General features: G+C 57.3%; 1 protein-coding gene across 4 annotated transcripts in view; it reads right to left on the bottom strand.

Moving 5' to 3' along the window:
* The window catches only part of OLFM1 (olfactomedin 1), a gene marked incomplete at its 5' end in the record, with an annotated part of 36,114 nt that overhangs the window by 3,701 nt on the left and 17,516 nt on the right, over window positions 1–14,897 (bottom strand). For 2 of the 4 annotated variants that reach the window (XM_080820487.1, XM_080820486.1), the window contains 3 exons: window positions 3,319–3,425; window positions 10,991–11,210; window positions 13,174–13,329. In XM_080820487.1, the coding sequence (XP_080676613.1) occupies window positions 3,319–3,425; window positions 10,991–11,210; window positions 13,174–13,329 (483 nt within the window). Of the gene's footprint in view, window positions 1–3,318; window positions 3,426–10,990; window positions 11,211–11,396; window positions 11,722–13,173; window positions 13,330–14,897 lie in introns of those variants that run through there. The other 2 variants (XM_080820489.1, XM_080820488.1) reach the window with 1 other exon arrangement.

Genomic DNA, 14,897 nt, shown 5'->3' on the forward strand with positions numbered 1-14,897 from the left:
CCCCTGAGCTCCCGGCTGCCCCCTGAGCCCCCGGGCACGCTCACTTCCCAGAACAGTCGCATGGGACTCTAGGGACAGAGTCAGGCACGTGTGCTGGTTAAAGCAGGTGACGCCAGTGTGTAGGCAAGGCTGGGCCCTCTGGCTTGGAGCCTGCACCGTCTTGCTGTGGCCTGTGCCCCCTTACCCTTGGTTATGCCTTCAGCTCCCTATCAGCCTCCGGGGCTGGTGCCACCTGATTGAACCTTCCGGAACTGTGATGCCGACCGTCACTCCTCTGTGAACATGACTCCCCAGTCCCAGGCTCTTCCCGGCAGCATCCGGTGGCCTCTGCACCTGCCGAGCCACGTCGCTGGCTCTCAGGCACCTCGGGTCTGGCGTCCCCGTGCCCCACACCTGCTGCTCCCACTTACGGTGCCCCCGCTCCACGGATCAAGTTCATCTCCTAGAGGACATTTCTCACACCCCCTTAACCCCCAGGCAGGGAGGCCTCAATTTTTCAGGGGGGTGGCCCCCAAGAAACATGTCCACCTCCAGGACCCTGTAAGTGTGAGCTTATTTGGAAAAGAGAGCTTTGCAGATGTCATTAAGGATCCCAAGATGGGTTAGGGTAGGCCCTTAAATCCAGTGGGTGGTGTCTTAGGAGAGGAGAGACGTAGACACAGAGGAGCTGATGCCCACTGGCCTGGGACGTCTACAGCCGAAGCCAGCGAACAGGAACGAAGGTGTCGTGGACTCCAGACAGAGTTGGGGAGAGAGTCTCCTGGGGGGCGGGGGGCACAGCCTGGCATCAGGGGTGAGAGCGTCATGTCAGAAGCACGCAGGCCAGTCACCACCGAGGGAAGGCAGCTTTGGGCATAGAAGAACACCGCAGAGCCCAGCGTAGGGCCTGGCACACAGCTGGAGCTCAATAAAGGAGTCGCGGAAGGAAAGGCACAAAGGCGTCCTGAGCTAACCCTGTTCTAGCAGCTCAGTGCGAAGGCGTCGGGGCGCTGTGAGCCATGCCCACTCCTCTGGAGGCCCCCGCCACGGGCCCCCGACCAGGGAGCCCCTGTGCAGCGTTCCCTGCATTCCCCCCGGCACCTCTGGCCACGTGTCTCGGACCACACCGCCGTGGCGGCCTGCCCCGAAGCGGACACAGATTGTTTCCCTTTGGAACACGTTACTGGTTTCCTGCATGTGGGACCAGACTGGAGGGGGGAATGAGAAAGATCAAAACAAAACATCTGTCCTCCAGATCAATGGCAGGGCCCGGGGATGTGTCACTCAGCGCGCTGGGAGTTGGGGGTGGCTGTGCTGAGCGCACGGCTTGGAATGGCCCCAACCACGCAGGTGTGGGGCAGACCTGCCCAGCGTCCCCGCCAGCAGGCTCCGCTCCCCCCTTCCCCTTGCCAGCAGCTCCCCACGGAAGCCTCCTCCCGCTGCCCCCTCTCCGCATGCTCCGTCCATCCCCAGGGCCTCCCTTTCTGGACGGCGATCTGGTCACCAAGCAGAAAACAGGTGTCCAGTTATCAAGAGCATCCCCTGCCCCTTGACAGCTTTGCGAACAGACAGCCTCCCTGTTTGGGGCAAACAGCCAGGCTTCCCAGAGCCCCGATGCTTGGGACCTGAGAAATGGTCTTCCGAGCAGCACTGTTTGCAACCAAGGAAAGGGTGTCACAGTGGGGCCAGAGGCACGCGTGGGCACAAACCCCCAGACCCAGGTGTGCAGGCAGAGGCAGGTGGGCGGGGAGGGACGGGGCAGTCTCGGGGCAACGGCTGTAGACGCTTGTTAGTGAAACCGCTGACCGCCCTTTCCCAAGACCGTGGGCACAAGACTAGACCGGGGTTTTCTCACCAAATAGCAGGGGTAACGGTGACCTCCACACCGGCAGGTCGCTGGAGGGTCACTAGACGCCCAGCCAGGACCGGCAGGCAGAGCGCTCCGCCGAGGGCCGGGAACGCGGACTAACGGATCTCCGCGCACAGAAGGGCTCCGCTGTGCGTGTGCGGAGCCAAACCTGGAGCAGAGCTGGGGCTCGCCGCGGGGGATGTGGGCCAGAAGACCAGCCGGGATTACAATTAGCCCCTTAGACCGTCAGAGAACTTGCAAACAGCAGCTAACCGTCCAGACTCAGGAAACAGAACAGAAACTGCCCCAAACACCTGTCTACACTCGCATCCCGGGTCTGCAGTCCCCAACGGGCCCCTCCAGAGTCCCCTGCAGCCGAGGCTGGTGTGAGCTGCCCTGGGGGCGGGGACGGGAGGGTGGATAGACAGACGGCAGCCGCCCCAGGCCAGCGGTCACTGTCCCCCCAGCCTTCCCCAGCAGAAAGTGCGGGGCCAGCTCACTTCCAAAATACAAGACGCTGCTTCCTGCCACCCGCAGCTGTGGCAGTGGGGGAGGGGAGCTGCGAGACCAGAAAGCGCGGGGAGAGGAAGCGACCCTTCCCTTCCTGTTAAGAGCCCTCCAGACAGGGCCCAGCAGTCCCCTCTCAATCCTGCCTGGAGGAAGAGCAGAGATTTTTTGAAAAGTGATCCGTTTCTAAATGTCCTGCCAGCCCCTGAACGCCAGGGCGCGGGTGGGAGACGCCCCAGACGTCTGGCTTGTTCGGTGCCCTGCGGTGTAGCCAGCAAGCGGTTACATGCCCAGACCCGCCCCTCCTGCCCTGACGGCCCTAGGCGGGTGGTCCTCTGGCGGAGGCTCTGAGGGCCGCGAACGGCCACGTCCAGGCGGCCCCGCGCTCAGCCGGTCAGCCTCCACCCCACACCCCCAAAGGGGCTCACGAGACTCAACCCAGGCCCTGCCTTTCTCTCCTTCTCGGACTTTTTATCCAGGGGGAAACGAACACAACCTCTTCCCTAAATCAAAAAGGAACCTGCGTCTCCATCAGCCTTGATACCAACGAGACGCCGCTGAAGTAAGGAAGGCCTGCCCGACGGGACGGCCCTCCTGGAGCAGGGGTGGGGCTGGGGTGGCTGGGAGCGCCCCTCCCCTAGAGCGGAGCCGGGGAGGGCTCGGCAGGGGTGCCCTGCTCTAACAATTGCCACCATTGTTCCCATATTGGGCCCCTTCCCTGTGGTCTGTGACTCGGGGTTAGCACAAGGAGCTCAGCCAGGACCTAAGCCCCTCCCCAAAGTGGCTGGGGGTCGGGTGGGGAACAAACCCGCGGGGGCACCCAGCTGGGCTCCCACCACAGCCGCCGGGGTGGTTCTTGGCACAGGTGGGCACACGGGCATTAGCCCGAGGGCCAAACGTTCGGGGGACGGAGACCAGGCTCACCTGTCCCCTGGGGTGGCCGCAGCACCCTCGGACCCAGGCCCGGCAGAGGAAGCACTTACCCTGTTATCACCTTCTGGGGCCAGAGGATCCGTCATCCAGGACCCGAACCTTGAGCCCGAGGTCTTGACGGTCACGGGGTCACTGATGCCTGTCAGCTTGCCGCAGGCTGGAAGACAGTACACAGCACCGAGGAGTGACTCCCTTGGCCCAAGCCCGACCACCCACCGCGGAGGACGCGGGTCCCTCCACCTCGGCCGGGGGTCAGCTGCTCTCGTCCCTCTCCCCCCCGGTGACACCCTGAGCCCCAAAGGCCAGAGAAGCCCCCTCCGCCCCAAACAGAGCCGCTGAGGCCAGGGTGGACGGGGAGAGGGAGGAGCAGCAGCCCCCCCACCGCCTCCCTCCCTCGGTCCCCAGGGGCTTGGGGCTGGAGGGGCCAGAGCAGGACATGGGGGTGACCAGCATCACCAGGACATGGTTTTTTTCTTCCGGGCAGTGGGCACGGCAGCAGCTCGAGCCCTTAAGCCTCCGGGAAAGAGAACATCCCGAGCCCCGTGTGTTAGGCTCTTTGGGTCCCAAGACACCTCTTTGGGAAGAACCCACAGCTCCATGCCCCGGGGCCAGTTAGAACTGGACTAGGAGAAAGGTCCCCCTCCTTCCCTAGAGAGCCTGCGAGCATCTCCCGCAGGGGGAACAGGTCCCTTCTGCCTGGGGGGAGCCCCCAGGCTGGAGAGCGGGGACTCTGGAGGCACTGACAGAGCAGGGCAGCTGGACCGGCCGGGCCTCAGAGGTGGCCTCGGTGCTGCCCGTCTCAGGGAGGAGGCCGGGGTGGTGGTGGGGGGTACTTAGAGCCACACCAGCACTCAGGGACAGCGGAGGCTGGGACCCAGCACTCTCTGCAGCCCAGCGCCCTTCCCACAGCCCTGTGGGCCTGCCAGGCTGCATCTGCCGCCCCAGCAAAGACTCCACAACCACTTAGGTCTTCCAGTATAAATGAATCCCCACCAGCCTGGAGTTCCTGAGCCCCAGGAGCCGATCAGCAGGTAGACACGGCCCAGTCAGCAAGTCTCCAAGAGGATCCGGTGCTTTCAGAAGACTGACAGTGACTTAAGCCAGGGACACAGTTTAGCCGGGATAATCCCGCAGAGCGGGGGGCGGGCCAGGCCGCAGAAGCTGGTCTCTCCCTAGGAACTTAAAGCAGAGGTGTGTTTCTGTGCTAACACCATCACGCAGGATTGCAGAGACAGACCCCTGACACCCCAGCCCAGCGCCGGGCGTCCCATCTCTCTGCGTTGGCGGGAGCGCAGAGGCCGTGAGGAGGGATGAGCCACCTGCAGGCCGTTGGAGGGGTTGGGTCTGCACCCAGACCTCCATCAGCGGCACCACCCTCCTCACCGCAGGCCGCTGCCTTGGGTCCACACCTATTTTTACCAGCCTATCCCTTCTCCTCTCCGAATTTCCTGTCTGTTCCGCTTTTAGGAGCAACCGTGGGCCCTCCCACGTAAATACTGTCCCCTCACAGCCCTTGGCTTCCTGGCAGGAGTCATCGCTCGGGGGCTGGTGGCGGGTCTGCAGGTGGGCCTGGTCCCTGCTGAGAATTGCAGCAAGTTCGCTGGGCCCCGTCACACGCTCCCCATCTGTGGGAGGACAAGGGGGACTGGAGGAAGGTCCAAGGTTCGCCAGCGTCTACAGGGACTGGGAGAAAAAGGGGGTGCTCAAGGCTGGTGTCCCCCTGTACTCTCTTGGTTCCTATGACCTGGGAGCTCTGGGAGCTGGCTGTCCCCAAGGAGACAGCAGCTTCTCTGACCTGGGTGGGGATCGGGAGGTGTTGACAGGGCCCACGACCAGCCACCAACTGCCTCCCCACTGCTGAGCCAGGGGACAGTGGTCCTGCCAGCAGCCTGGAAGGAGGAGCCATCACCCTCAAGGGTGTCATGGCTCCGGGAGTCCGGTGGGCCCGTAGTTTTTCCATCCAATAGCACATTGTGGGGTCGGATACTGCACAGCGTTATACTGACTCACACCGAGGCTCTGGCCAAGCCCCCCGTGCTGGCTGACCTCCCCAAAGGAGACCAGATGTCCTTCCTCCACATCACATCCAGCAGGCGAACGTGGCGGGCCAGCGCCCTACCTCGGCAGCACAGACGCCTGGTCCTTCTCGCCACCACGCCTTTGCTCTGGCTGTCCCTCCACCTGGCACGTCCTCCGCCTGCCCTCCCACCTGTCCTCTATGGCCTGGCCCAAACCCACACCTTGTCCTGAGACCTCTGCCTTTGGAACCCTGCCCACCTTGTCCTCACCAACGCCTGCCAGTGACCCCATATGTCCTGGGGCCTCAGACCCGAGCGTCCAGGTCTGGTTGCCCCGGGCTACAAGCTTGTTGCCCTCTCTTGCTGTTTCCCCAAGGCTCTGCCCAAGGAATTGTCCACGAACTAGTGAGGGAATCATCTCTCAGTTCCTCAGAGGTAAAATGATTCATCTCTCAGAAAACCCTCACGATGTCCTTCGCCACATGCCCCAGCAGAGGGGGACGAGAGGTGAAGCAGGGTCACCCTCCTCTGAGCGTGGGACAGAAGCCCAAAGGGCAGCTGTAGGGGCTGAAGCCATTGGGAGCGTCTAGAAGGGCGCCTGACGTGCAAGTCGGGCTCAGTGGAGACGGCTGCCGTTCTCATGACTGTGGATTCAGATTAAGGATGGGGAGAAAAGCTGGGGTCGGGGCTGCCTCGGAACACCCAGTTATGTCCTGCCCACTGTGGGCCTTCAGGGCTGGGGCAGGTAGGGGAGCCGGCCACTGCAGAAAACAGGTTGCAGATTGGGTCTGATCTGGAGGCAAACGCTTTGCAGTAGCACCAACACCTGCCGTCCCCGGGCTGAGGTCTGCTCTCCCTTCACCCAGGTGCTCCCTGGCTCTGAGGGCTACCTCCAGCCTCCCCAGCCCCTCGGAGGGAGCCTGGAAATCATGGATCAGAGCATGCAGAGAAGGGTCGGCTGGCCTGGGAGCCCCGCTCTTCCAAATACTGGCTGTAGCCTCAGGTCTCCAGGGCCTCCCGGGCTGGAGGCTGCCCCCCCCACCCCCGCCCTGCTTGAGTCAGGGAGTTATTTTTGGTTCTCTGTCCAGACTGGTTCTGCCAAGACCTCGGGAGCTGACAGGATCTAAAAAAGCCCCACGGCAGAGCCTCATGGAGGAGTCTTGGCACATTCAGTTCAGGAAAGTGTCCCTCTCTGTCACGCGGGCTCAGGATGTGCGTAAGGAGGGAAGGAGGTCCCTGCGCAGGTGCAGCTCAGAGGAGGCGGAGCTCCGGGGCCAGAGCACCCCACTGGGAGGGCCTGGCCACCCTCGCCCTCCAGAGCTCAGGGGCAGAGCCCAGGACGCGTGTCAGAAGGGAGGGCACCGTGAAAAGTCAGGGGCCTGGACAAAACAGTGCCCTGCGTGAAAGCATTTGCCTCATGCTATTGCTAGGGGTCCACTTCCCAACAAGAGCTGGGACAGTCTCCACGGGGAGCCTTGAGCAGGCCCGGGGTGACATGCCCATCAAGATCCAGGCCAGAGGCCAGAGCGAGGGCCCGAGAGCCCGGCACCAGGCAGGCTGGGCCCCCAGCTTTTGGTCTCCCTCAGCCCCAGCTTTCATCCCTCCTGGACTGGGAACTATTTGCAAGGCTGGGAGCTGAGGAAGGCACATGTCCTCGTAGGGGGGAGAACCTGAGGACAAAGCAGACCCCGAGCCTGGGAGCGGCACCAAGGGAGGTTCCCCCGTCTCCCCTCTGCACATGGGCAGGGCAGGGCGGGTGCCAGGAGACCTCTCCCCAGGCACAATCCCCAGCACTTCCTGGGAGGCTCCAAAGGGGAAGCCTGCCCTGCCAGAGTCCCACTCGGGTCAACACGTGAGCAGCAGCTCAGCTGTGGGTTGGTTTCTTTGCTGTGGGGTCTCCTGCAGGCAGAGGTCTCCCAGGCTTATCTCCCCACCCTCCACTGACTGCAAAACCTGCTCACGTGACTTTCGGCCTCACCCTTGGCAGCAGCTCCCTCCCCCAGCCTCTCCAGTCTCCTGGGAGCAGACCGGGGGCCAATCCCTCCGTCTTCCTGAGCCTGTCCCATCTCAAGGGCAAGAGGATGGAAAGGAGGCTGCAGACTTGCCTCCCCCAGGAGAGAGAGCCTGGGATGTGGAGCCCGGGCAAAGCACCAGCCCTGACATCCCAAACCGGCAAAGATATCTAGGCCCTGACTGTTACCGACATGGACTCCGGGCTGGTGGGGCTGCTGACACTGAAGCCCACGGGCTTCATTCACATGTGTTCTTGGTGGAACAATCAGAGCCCCAGAGATTCTGATGCCAGGGCCCCGGGTGTCTGGGCACTTCCTTCCCACCGGGGGAGGCCCTAAAACTCAGCTATTCCCCCTGCCCCCATTTTACGGAGTGGAAAATTGAGGCCTAAAGCTAACAGACCCATGAGATGCTTGGGATGTTGATGTATGAACAGCATTTTGCACTGGATCCTGAGTCTCTGGGCCTGCTGGTTTAGCTTCTGGGTCATCTATGTAGGCTCCCCCAGTGGAGGGGGGGCGTGAAGTCTCCCGCCCCAACCTGGGGGACCAGGTGGCCGGGCGGCTCTGGCACCCCCTGTCTGGGAACAAGGGGAGCTCAGGGGAGCGGTCAGAAGCCGCCTCTCTTGCAGAGATGCCCAGAGAGGCTGAGCCCCACCTCTGGTTTTAGAAATGGAGTTTCAGAGTCCTTTCTGGCTGGGCCTCTGGGAAAAACATATAATCCCATTGAGACAGCAATCTTTACAAATAGAAACAGAAAACAAACGGAGCCTTGTTTTTCCTCTGTGTATGTTCTGGGGTCAGGAATAACCAGCCACGTCGACTTAAAAGAGAGGGTGGTCACAAGAAGTCACCCGATTGAGAGCACGTTGGCGGAGAGGGGGCTGGAGTGTCTATACCAGGGAGGAAATAACGGGGACCGACAGGGAGACTTCAGACCAAGGAGCCAAGGTGCCCAGGGGGCGGGGCGGGAGCTACTGAAAGGCCACACCCAGCAGGAGCCCCAAGCTCCCCGGCAGCTGTCAGGAACGGGGGCCCCACAGTGCGGGAGGCGCCTCCTTGGCTCTATGTTCCCCGGAACCTCCAAGCAGGAAAGAGGCTGCTGAGACCGTACTCATTGGCGAGGCTGAAATAAAGACCATCTCAAGCAGCCACGGGATAGGAACGTGGTCCTTAAATTACCGGGCTTGAATGGGAACCTAGGGAGAGGGCAGAGCCACTGTTCAAACTACCACCTGCCTGTTGATCTGCCCCCTCACCCACCCACCTACCTGTCTGTGCCTCCACCTGCCAACGTATCTGTCTGTCTGCCCACCTAGCTGCCTACCTAGCACTTGCAACTCGCCTGCCCTACCCCCGCCCACTCTGCTGGGCTATGAGGTGTCCCTGGACTCGCACTGTCATCCCAGGGAATGGGGACTCCTACACCTTCACTGTACAGATAAGCAAGTGGCTGCCCTTGAGACAGTCAGTGCCTGGGGACAGTCACACAGCTGCAGGTGATACCTAACTTACACACTGAGGGCTCTCACCCTTTGGTGTTCATGGGAATCTCCTGGCTGTTGGTTAAATGCAGATCCCTGCTCCCCCGCCCCGGCAGACTCTGATTCAGTGGGTCTACCTCCAAGTCAAGGTGTTTCTGAAGAAACACAGAGGCAAGACAACATGGTTGCACTCTGATGGGAGAGAACGGGGCCCTGGGAGTCATCCTCGCTCTTTACTCCCAGATCAACCATCTCGGTGGCCCAAGGGTAACCATGTGGAAGCCCCAAGATCCTAAGCTGGAAGGAAAACTCACGCAGCTTCTAAAAATAGACCAGGTGCTGATGGAAAGGCTGCTCTTCCCAGGAGGGGTGGTGTCCCCCCCGGGAGAGGCCTGTGGCTTCTCGGTGTTTGTAACTTTCCACTCTGAATTTCCATTTTGCTCCTTGACCCCCCCCTACAGGGAAAGCATGGGTGTCCCATCTCAGTTTCTCACTGATATATGCAGTCTGTATCCCAGGGAGGGCATAAAATAACCACCACCCCCACCCCCACCCCGGCCCCTGGATTCTTCAGAGGCTGAGACCTCTGGGTGGGGGCGTTTGGAGGGTCTAGAGAGAGAGAGGCAGTCAGCGTGGGCTAATGCTCGGTAGAAACCCCAATCTGTGCCCAACGGAAGTCATTATATAATCCACAGTCATAAATACAGTTCCATAATCGTGAACACTCGAAACATCCACACCGACCCCTACAGTGTCTGAACAGGAAATGCTGTGGAAACTGCCCCGCCCTGACCCTCCTGGGGCTGTCCCAGGTCCCCCTGCCCCTGACAAACCAGGACTGGGGCACCAAGAAGGGCATCACTGGAAAAACCCAGAAGACAATCCCTCATGGGACACAGCGAAGTGCCCATATCAAGCCAGATTAAACTCCCAATGCCTCTCGCCATCCTCCCTGGGCTGGGGAACTTTTGAGTGCTTGCCTCTGCTGGGAGGCCTAGAATAGCATCTGAAATAATCTGGGTGTGCAGACCTCCTCCAACAGGGGGCTGGCCGACTACTTCCCTGCTTTTTGGATGGTCTCTCCCTTTTGCCTCAAGGCATCAGGGATTTTTAAAAGTATTTGCTACTTTGGGATGTTGTAAGTTTATAAGAAGGTATTTGGGGTATAGGTGGGTGGGTGTGGGGAGGGAGTCAAGTTAGAATATCAGATAAAACCCAAGGGAAACTTCTTCATAAACCAGAATTACCCTAAAAATTACCCTATAGTACACTAAGTATACAGTACGAACACGAACAGCCTTGGTGTCAAACGCATAGCAGGAGGGAAGGGCCGGCTGATCTGCACACGAGAACCGAAGAATGAATTGGAAATTGGGAAACAGGCCAGAAGAGAGGGCTCAGATGCCAGTAAGCCACGATCTGTGACAGCACCAACAGGGAAGTTGTAAGGTGAGTGGGAATTCAAGCGGAAGCCAGAATCCAGAGGGGTCGCCCCATGGTGGGGGAACCCCCAGATCTGGTGCCCCCCAAGGAAGCAACAACAGGGTTGAGGAGCAAGTGAGCCCAGGGGCTCCCTCCCTCCAGGCCGTTAGGAGGGACGGACGCCTTTTCTCGCTGTGAATGCCAAGTCCTCTATGCTGGTGTGACTGAAATTTCTTTTTTCTTTTATTCAAACTACGCATGATTCGCTCTCTCGGGAGTTCTGTCAGCCCTTGTCCCCAGCCTGGAGAGAGTATGAGATGTATGTTTCCAGCCCTATTAAACTCATGTCCTAACCTCACCCATCACACACAGACACACACACCCACTCACGTGTGCACGCACACACACACATTCTTCAGGTGGCATGTGGCATCTAGTCCCTTTTCCGGATGTGTGACTTCATGGGGTCTGTGAGCCAGCCTTTGCACAGGACTGGACAGTGCCCTAGGGTGAGTGCCGCCTACCTGCGCTCCTAAGCGGGAGCCCTACCCAGGAGCCCTAATCCGGCCAGGCCGCGGCCTCCCTGAAGCCAGGTGGGCGCTGTCCGCTTCAGCACCGCTCCCTGAGCCTGTGCGTGAGCGGAGGTGGGCGGGGCAGCGCCACGCCCCCGGCGGCGGCCTCCCTGAAGCCAGGTGGGCGCTGTCCGCTTCAGCACCACTCCCTGAGCCTGTGCGTGAGCGGAGGTGGGCGGGGCAGCGCCACGCCCCCGCAGGGTTCTGGTCCTACCTAGTTTTTGCATGCATGCACGGAGCCTTTCTTCAAGATTGGACACTCTGCTCTGAAGTTCATCGTAGTCATAGGCGCCAATTTCCTCTTGCAGTTCGTTAAGCACTGACGTCAGATTCTGGACCTCCTCCTTAAATTGCAATACCAATTTGGCATCGGCCTTGTACTCTTCCAACACAGGTATCAAAGGCCTAAGTTCATCCATTTTCGCTTTTATCGCCTGCAAGGTTAAAATAAGCTGGGTTCAGTGCTCTGCGTGCAAAAACTTGCAACACCCTGCCTTGGCCTGGCTTCTCCCCGGGTGAGGGAGTCTGTGCACACTCCTGTTTCATTTATAGGTTTATGTATTCTGGCCCAAAAGAGTTAGAAGAGCATATTAAACAGTCTTCAGAACACCAACATATTTGGGAAAGGTCTTTATTGTCAGTTTAGAACGCAACATCTTAAGGTTACATGCTTTTAGTCACACACACAAAGTTTCTTTTTTTTTTTTTTTCTTTTTCAAAAAATGCATCGACAAGGGTTCAAACTGTCCGTGGAATGCAGCTACAGTCGCATGCAAAAGAGGGTCCTGGTTGTGTTCAAGGTTCCTTAGTGTCATGGTGCTAAGTATTGGGAAATAATAGTAAAAATGCATGGTGCAAAAGCTCTCGGACCCTCTTTCATGGTTACATGGGAGTGGACTGCATCTTCAGTCACTGCAGCACTGAAAAAACGCTTTTAAGTTAGCCCTGCAAGCAAGAAAACGAAATACCGTTGAAGAGCTACCTCACTAGCCTGCCGTAAACAGACAGCCATTAATAGACAAATATTTTCACGGTCACTTAAAAAAAAAACACACACACTCCATTGCTAGATTTAGTCCAAACCAACTGCTTTAACAGTTATAGAGATTCTCTCACAATTCCTGGTGTGATTCTTAATGCAATTAAAGCACGGTCAAAGGCAAGGGATTGCTTTTCCTCCCCTGGGGCCACGTTGCCCCAAATTTTGGAACTGGGAGAGATGCCCGTGTGGACAGTGCTTGCAAAGACGAGCTAGCTCATGGCCGCTAAAGACACCCCCGTCTTCAAAGGAATCGGACTCTAGGATGGCGCAGGGAATGCTGGGCTTTCAGGGAGAGACACAAACTCCTTTTTGGTCAGGCAGGTCAAAAATCTCTCTCTCCGAGATAATTCACCACGATGATGACGTCAGAAGCAAGGACAACATAGTCACCTGCCTCCACCATGAGCCACTGGCTCACTGCTCCTCGATAGGATCAGGCCTGCTATTATTTTATTTATAATATAGATTTATCACTTCGTTAGCCTGCCGTTTCGTCTGTATAATGTATCAGTTTTAAAAGTGGATTACTTCTTGCTTCATGCAGGGAGCACTTCAAAGGAAAACATTAGCATAAAAAGGACTGGAAGACAGAGCGTCAGCAATTTCTAGTCAAGCAGGGCTGTGTAATTTGACCTGTTCATTTATATCTGGGCTAGATTAGTAATTAACATGCACGTGTGCCTTAATTAAGGTGCATATAATTTTTCAATTTAATCATTTTGAAGCTGAGTAAACTTAAGGTATATATACGTATATATATACATATTTCTATATATGTATATATAATTTTAGGCCAAACTCTGGCTTTAATGTCCAGAGAGACCTGGAGAGAAAAAAAGAAAAGAAAAAACACTTACCAGGAAGTGAGAAAGATGTTGGTGTCTCTCTCTTTCCTCCCTACAAACCTACAGTGTGCCTTGTCATAGCTAAATTAGGTCAGATGTGAAAAATTGCCCCGAGTGATCCCTGCTCAGAAATGGCTCTAATCAATTAAGCTAATCCTTGGCTAATGTGATTTACCTACAGCAGCTGCCTAATGACGAGGACCAGTCGTGTCCCTTCCCAGCTAATCTATGACCTGGCTTGAGAAGCCAGGTCCTGGGACCCCGGCCTGGGAAGCTCACGGGGGGCTGAAAACTGTGGCTCCGTCTTCCCATCTGACTGTGTCTTTCGCCAAAAGAGAGCGAGGGCGGCTGCCTCTCCATTGCCAAGGACAGTGGCGGCCATTTGCAAGGCAAAGGCCCATTTCTGCTGGGCTCCTCCCCGGCCCCAAGTTTCTCTTTCTGGAGGGGAAGGGGAAAGCGCGAAGGGAAACCAAGCCCAGCCTCGACTCAGAGGAGGAGCAGCACACGTACCTTGAACTGCCTGGCCAGGTGTTGCTTATGGCTCTCCTCCACCTGCTTGAACTTGGACTCCAGCCCCTTCATTTGGTTCTCCATCTTCTCCACATACTGCAAGTCCCTCTGGGTCCGCCTGTCCAGGACCTCTATGGATTGAGACATGTTTTGCACCTGTCAAAAAGGCAACAGGTTCAAGAAAGGAGCTGCAGCGGGTGCCTGCCCATCTTATTTGCCTCCTAATACACGACGGTGACCTTTCCCACGCAGCCCACACACTGGGAGCCAGAGGCGGCCCATGCATTATTTACTAGTTAATCACCAGCATCGGGGAGTGTTATGACCAAGAACTCCCCAAACAGAGCAAATTGGTTTGGGAAATGTTTCCTCTGCCATGTTCCAGAACGCTTTCTCTTCCAGCCAGGGATGCAAATCAGCGGTTCAGGAGCCTCGGGTCCTCCCCCAGCTCACAGCTCCAGGCATACAAGGCTTTGGGTGACTTTTATTTTTTTTTTTTCCTTTCTTTTGTCAGTGGGGAGGGGACTGTGTCTCACTCTCCTTATTCTGCAGGATGAAACCGGATAGGCAGGCTTAAATACCAAGCCATTCCGAACGATGCTGTTGGGTTTCCCCCACCCCGGGTGGAGACTCTCCGTCCCCCTACATCTCATGGGGATCCTGCTGCAAAGGTGGGTGGCAGGAGGGAGCCAAGCTACAAGAGAATTGCTCTTCCTGACTCTGTGTCAACACTTGTCCCCGTCTCACGCACCATCCATCACCCCTCCCCGTATCATAGGCAGATGACTGCTCTGCAAACATACGCGTTCCATGCATAGAGTCAGGAATCAATCACCCGGCCAATGAAGAATCGCTATTTCACATCTTTGCAGACAGACCTGAATTGAGTCTATCCTCAAGATGGAACTTTAATATTCAACAGGATTCCAGAGAGCTTAAAAGAAAAACAGTTTCAGGGCAACCACCTGCCAGGGCGTTTTATTTTTGGGGAACTGGCTGGTGCTTCTGCGCACGTGCATTTGGGACAGTGGGGGCAGCAGGTGGAGTCCAGGGTTGTGCGGTGGTGTTCGGGTCACTCCTCGGAATCGAATCCAACCACCAGGGAGGAAGACACCTTCACCACCACCGCAGATCTCCATTTCTGATTTCCTGCTGCCTTTGAAAATCCTCTCCCTTTTTAGGCACGGAATCATTTGGGTATGACCCGTAGCTTGACTCGGTCAGTGAAAAGATGACAGTGCGGTTTCCACCACTTCCGCTATAGCCTCCACCCCCGTAAATAAAGTAAGAGCACAAGCGAAATGCTTCTCGGTAGGAGAAAAACCGATATTACTCACTGCAGCATTTTTTAAATGCCTGGGATTTTATGACTAGTTATTTAAAAGTAACACACAAATCCAGTTTAAAAATCCGGGTTTGTAAAATACCATATGTGGGTGACTTGGATACTCTCTGATCCTTTCTATGGGGAACTGGAAACATTTGCTCTGTTACCCTCTCCCTGCCCCTCCCACCTGTCCAATTCTGTCACACCCAATAACCACAGGACTTCCTTGGAGAAGAGTTGTGAGTTTTGGTTTCCTGCATATTTTAAAGCCCAGCCCCAATACCACCTCCTCCAGGGAGGTTTCCAGGATGCGCCAGAGCCAGAAGCGGCTGCATACTACTTGGAAACGGCATCACCTCGTTGGCGCAATGCCTGCCCGGCCGTAACCACACACACA

The sequence above is a fragment of the Martes martes genome, assembly GCF_963455335.1.
Source record: "Martes martes genome assembly, chromosome: 12".
NCBI lineage: Eukaryota > Metazoa > Chordata > Mammalia > Carnivora > Mustelidae > Martes > Martes martes.